Below are 6,274 nucleotides of genomic sequence, written 5' to 3'. Positions count from 1 at the left end.
CAAAAGGGCTACAAATGATCAAATTAGCATGACATTTGTGCATCCAATGCCCACCATGTTTTATCCATTTACTTTTTGCTGGAGGTACAGCAGTGCAGTTAATAGAGCCAGCAAGCACTGTGGTGCTCTGATGGTTTAAGCTCTGACTATGAGCCATGTGCAGTAGTGGTGGAAAAAAGTATTCACATTTGTAGTAGTATCAATACTGTATCAATACTGCAATATAGAACTACTCCGTTACAAGTAAAAGTCCGGAATTCAAATGTACTTGAGTAAAAGGTACAAAAGTATTCGCATAAAAATGTACTTGTAAGTGCCAAAAGTAGTAGAGTAGAGTAGTCTACTCATTATGCAGAATGTTCCATCCATTCCATGTTACATGTATACAAATATGTTATAAATAGCAGATCTATAAGCTTGCAATGCGTGAAGCTTCTAGATCTGCTATTTTCAACTGGCCAAAATGTATTATGGCTGAAGTGGGTAATGTATGTTTTGTAATAACAATAAAATCTACAATATTTGGATCCGAGATGTAGTGGAGTAGAAATAAAAGTAATGGGAATTGTAATTACTCAAGTAAAGTACAAATACCGCAAAATTGTACCTAGGCCTACAGCACTTACTAGTAAATGTACTTAGTTACTTTCCACTACTGGTCTCCTGTTAAGACCCGTCTCTGTGTGGAACTGGTACGATAATTAGTGCTTCGCATATGGAACCGCTACTCCCTCCCAGAGCTACACTGTTGGCTCACATCACACGATAGAGGCTGGGGGGGGGGGGGGACTGATTAGTACAGACGAAACGCAGCCATCCCGCACCATGGATAACTGTCTGAGTAAGAGAGAAGGCATGACATGCTCACCACACTGCCAAGCCAGAGGAGTCATGTTAATAATGACATGCTCACCACACTGCCAAGCCAGAGGAGTCATGTTAATAACATGACATGCTCACCACACTGCCAAGCCAGAGGAGTCATGTTAATAACATGACATGCTCACCACACTGCCAAGCCAGAGGAGTCATGTTAATAACATGACATGCTCACCACACTGCCAAGCCAGAGGAGTCATGTTAATAATGACATGCTCACCACACTGCCAAGCCAGAGGAGTCATGTTAATAATGACATGCTCACCACACTGCCAAGCCAGAGGAGTCATGTTAATAACATGACATGCTCACCACACTGCCAAGCCAGAGGAGTCATGTTAATAACATGACATGCTCACCACACTGCCAAGCCAGAGGAGTCATGTTAATAACATGACATGCTCACCACACTGCCAAGCCAGAGGAGTCATGTTAATAATGACATGCTCACCACACTGCCAAGCCAGAGGAGTCATGTTAATAATGACATGCTCACCACACTGCCAAGCCAGAGGAGTCATGTTAATAATGACATGCTCACCACACTGCCAAGCCAGAGGAATCATGTTAATGACATGCTCACCACACTGCCAAGCCAGAGGAGTCATGTTATTATGTTAATAATGACATGCTCACCACACTGCCAAGCCAGAGGAATCATGTTAATGACATGCTCACCACACTGCCAAGCCAGAGGAGTCATGTTATTATGTTAATAATGACATGCTCACCACACTGCCAAGCCAGAGGAGTCATGTTAATAAGCCAGACAATGTGGACCTCAGCGATGGATGGAAGGACAGCTCGTACAAGAGGGTTCACTATCAGAGGTGACCCATACGCAAATGTCTCTCAGCTATGTTAACTTAATAAAAAGCACACGCGCGTGAAGTGAGAGACGACGCAGCAAGGGCATGTATATCAGCCCGATGACGTCTTAGGTTGTCATTACCCTCAACAAACATTAAAGTCCATCGACTTGGCCGGCATAAATTCGATTTTTGAGGGGCTATATACAGGTTTAATGTTTGTTTTTAGTTCAATGTTTGTTTTAAAAACGCCATTGACGATGAAGAGAAATCAATGTTTGTTTTGTCCCTAACACAAACATTAAATCCCATTAACAATAAACAGAATTTAATTTGTTTTGACACCGTTTGTTTATATCATCATTACATCACCTAATCATAACATGATAAGAGCACCCCTCACTTCACACGGTTGTGATTTTTTTAATACCCTTGGAAATTTGTAATTAGGCTCTCGGCCAGCCAAAGTCCGTAGACTTGGCTGGCCTATGAAAGCCATGCATTGGAGGTGGTAGCGGTCCTCAAAAAACTAAAAAACTAAACGCTGTTATGTTTACCAACCCATTTTCCGAATGGGTTCCCAGATTGGCCACTCGGAGACAAATAAACAAACTCTTGATCTTGGTGGGTGATTAACACAATTCACAATCGATATAATCGCCAGGGCTCATGAAGTTTTTTCTTATTGTTCTTTCTCTTATTGTTGTGTTTTGTCTGTAACATTTTATCATGTTTCTTTCATGGATGAACATTTATTGTCATTGTGTTAAAACAAAAATATATATATTTTTATTTTGGAATGTGTGTACAGAAGCGTTAACGGTCTTTTGGGCCTTTTTAAAGATATGTCATAATTTCCTGTAGGAAATATGAATGTAAACAGCTGTACCACACTTGCGTTTTGGATGGATGGAGTGTTTGAAGAAATCATTTGCTTTTTTACAAGATTCTCTCTTTCGCCAAACATAACCTCCTTAATGGCTAAAAAGAATAATAGGGAACACCCTATTGCCAGGAATTCTTCTTTCTGGTGGAATGGCTTACGTTTGGAGACGAGCAGTTTCTGCATTTCCAATTTAATTGATTTTCTCTATTACCATATGCAAAATACGATAAGGGCCCACCTTTGCAGGTACTCGCTCCTGCGCCATCTGTGGGCCAGTGGCATCGCTCTCTCCGTCTCTCCTTCCCTCAAGGCACCGACGGGACTCTGCATGGCAGGGGCGTCCTCCCTTAGCCAAGACTAGGCTTGACCGCATACCTCAAATAGACAGGAGTTGGGTGGCTTCAGCAGGTTATCAAATGGGCACCCCCGCTGAACACCACCCAACTCTATGTCTTTAGTCCTTCAGTAGGCCGGCTCTGCCACCTCTCTTTGTATCCAGATCCACTGTGATGCTTCCTCTGTTATTTTCACAGTGAGGGAGAGAGACAGATAATTTCCCTTCTAGCTGTGAGGTGACAGCACTACCAACTTGTGCCACCAATTTTGAGCAGTTTGAAAAATGCTTATACCTTATTTTCTGCATGGATCTTTTAGAGATTTGCGTGAAACGTTCTACACACAATCTATGGACCATTAACTGAAATCCCAGTTGAAGAGACGTTTGTATGTGAAAACATGAACAGCGAACACATGGATTGTGACATGCCCAAAACAAGGACATACATAATTGTTACCAAAAAACACTGAATTATGTTATTGTTTAGAATGAGACAACTGACTGTGTCTGCATAGCTCAGTTGGGAGAGCTCTTGCCTTTGAAGTACAAGTACATGGGTTCAAATCCGACATATCATGAGTCTTATTTGTGCATATTGTTCTTATTGCGTATTGTCTTCTTTCTTGGTCCCGCCTTATCGCTGCTTGCAGCTATATTATTTTTTGTTTAGTTTTTTAGTTTTTTTTGGGGGGGGGAGACGTTTCGGCTTTTTATTGGATAGTACAGTAGAAGTTTGACAGGAAACGGGCAGATAGCAAAGGTTGTCAGGCTCAGGAATCAAACCTGCGACTTGCTGTCAGGCTGTCTGATATGTGTTAAATGAATGCCTGATGCCTTCCACATTTCTTCTGGGAGTTGTTGACCCTTATTTGCTTCCCATTATCTTCTGGATCTGACCACCATTTGTAACAATTACAGGGCAATTTTTAAAAACAATTATTAAAACGGAATGTCTCATTAAAATATCTGGCAGCCCCGAAAGACGATTATTTGAAAACTTTCAGTTGAGGTTTCAACATCACCACAGCACTGTGTGCAATCTACACAGTGGGGTAGGAAAATTGGTATATAGTCTTTTTTTATTTGTCCTAATGAATCCACTTGCTGACCGGCTGTCAACATTGAGCAATTTATTATAGGGGTTTATAATATGTGATCCTACCATTAACATCCTAAGACAAAAATTAAAATTTTCATTATGCTTTAAGTAGCATTAGTTTTGCACAACAAACCCTCCTTGGGTTAAAACGGCCATAGCCGTCATCACAAATGTGATGAAATGTGATAAGGTCAGCACATTTGGGCAAGTGGCTATATATGTAACGCCCGGGATTCAGACTCAGTTCTCCTGCGTGAAAGTCCAATATCTTAACCACTAGACCAGAGGGATATCCCTTTGGTCTTGTGGTTAAGATATATTATAATATAAGATATATTATATTTATTTTAACTGTTTTTTATTTTATTTAATCTTCTGTAAGGCGCTTTGTTTTATTATTATTATTATTAGAGCAGTTTTAATGTACCACTTCTACTTTGTTGACCGGTGTTCCCCCAGGGGACTGTACTTATACTTGGTCCCCTCCCCTCTCTTTTTCCTATACTCTAAGGTCAAAATAGCCGATGTACAAGCATATAACGCGTTGTGAGCTTGTAGATCGGCTATTTTCACAGAATATTTGCCTATGACATGTGCCCAGAATAGGGGCTGATAAATGAATGCATCATAATCCGTTATTTTTGTTTTTAAAACAACTTTATTAAGTTCAGTTCATCTCCTGATATTTAAACTAGTAATAGGAATCCATAATGCGCCTCATGCTCATGAACCTCATGCTGCTGCCCATGCCCATGTTCTGGAAGTTCCTGTACTCGCCAGGCCTCATGTACATCTGCCTGCCTCTGTATTGGGCCTGCTCGTACATCAGCCAGTGGCCGTCCATCACGTTGCAGGACATGCAGTTGTTCATCTGGTAACGGTCCATGATGTTGTCACAGTCGTCCATCATCTCGTGCATCTGTCCGCCGAAGTTCTCCCTCTCGTAGATCCTCATCCTGTAGTTGCCCCTGTGCATGGGGATCATACGGCAGGACTTGATGTGGTCCCTCATGCCCATCATGCTCATGTGGTCGGCGTACTCGCCCCTCCTCATGAAGTACTGGTTGCCCATGTAGTTGTTGCGGTCGTACACCATGAAGCAACCCCTCTCCACCCTGCAGGAGTGGCACCTGTTCATGTAGGAGGACATGTCAGAGCAGTCGTTCATGCACTCATAGGAGCGGCCCTGGAAGTTCTTCTCCTCGTAGAAGATGATCTTGCTCATCATGTTGCCGGAAGAAGTCATCTTTGTGTGAGAGTTGTTTCAGCTGCTGTTGCTGCTGCTGCTACTGTTGCTGTGGCTGTGGGTGAACTGAATTCCTAACTGGCCGAAGCCTTCTTTTTATACAGTACCTGGCCAGCAGAGGCTGCTTTGTGTCCCATGGAGCTCCCCGACACAGCAACATTCCATAGAAGAGCATAGAGCTGAGGTTGTTCAGTGTTTCCACCTCTAAAAACCTTGGAAAGGCTGTTTCTCTGACGGCACAAAGCCTGTACCATTACGACTATACACAGAAGAGACTGAAAGGGTTAACAATAACTAGGGGCTCAACAATGCCTGGTAACGTCAAAGGACCTATGTACCGTGGGCCGGAGGGACGTTTCTGCTTTTTATTGGATAGTACTGTAGAAGTTTGACAGGAAACGGGCAGAAAGATAGCAAAGGTTGTCAGGCTCAGGAATCAAACCTGCGACTTGCTGTCAGTTAGAGCGTATTGTATGTGTCTTCGTACCCGAAGTATAATATTAAAACTGTAAAACAGCTCCACTCATGATTGAGGATCTCGTTAACACCTACCTCATGTAGCCTACATGTTCCTCACGTAATCCAACGAAGATGTGACAAATGCTCTGATTGATGTGTTGAGATATTTTAAAAACTGTACTGTAAATACAAACAAGTTGTTGCTGCAAAACATTCTGTCCTTGATTGAGAACAGAAGGAGCTCATTAACACCTACCTCATCGTGTACTGTATTGTGCCTCACGTAAATCAATTTAAATGTGATGACTGCTGTCTCATTGCCTACCAAGTATGGAGTTTCCTGTCATAGGCCTTTTCTTTCAAGCCTTTTTTATGTTTATCCCCAAGTTGTAATCGGTTTACTCTGCCTAATGCATTAATTGAGTCATGGCCCTAGTAAATATTGCTCCAGCTTCGTCTTGGCTCTAATTCGGAGCAATGAGGATTTGATGAAGTTTTTTCTGGAGCACTGCTGAGAACTAATATCTATTTATACAAGAAACAAATGTAGATATACGTA

The 6,274-nt window shown here is 42.0% G+C and overlaps 1 protein-coding gene across 1 annotated transcript; it reads right to left on the bottom strand.

Moving 5' to 3' along the window:
* Positions 1-4,701: 4,701 nt before the first annotated feature.
* On the bottom strand, positions 4,702-5,256 carry LOC310865068 (gamma-crystallin M2-like; the record flags this gene model as incomplete). Its single annotated transcript, XM_083774049.1, has 1 exon — positions 4,702-5,256. One exon carries the CDS (start codon positions 5,254-5,256, stop codon positions 4,702-4,704), a length of 555 nt encoding a protein of 184 aa, XP_083630175.1.
* Between the last annotated feature and the right edge of the window lie 1,018 nt (positions 5,257-6,274).

This window comes from Protomyctophum parallelum, assembly GCF_964188405.1.
Source record: "Protomyctophum parallelum genome assembly, chromosome: 9".
Lineage (NCBI taxonomy): Eukaryota > Metazoa > Chordata > Actinopteri > Myctophiformes > Myctophidae > Protomyctophum > Protomyctophum parallelum.
The sequence above is the reverse complement of the archived record's forward strand: the minus strand, read 5'-3'. Positions and strand labels throughout refer to the sequence as shown.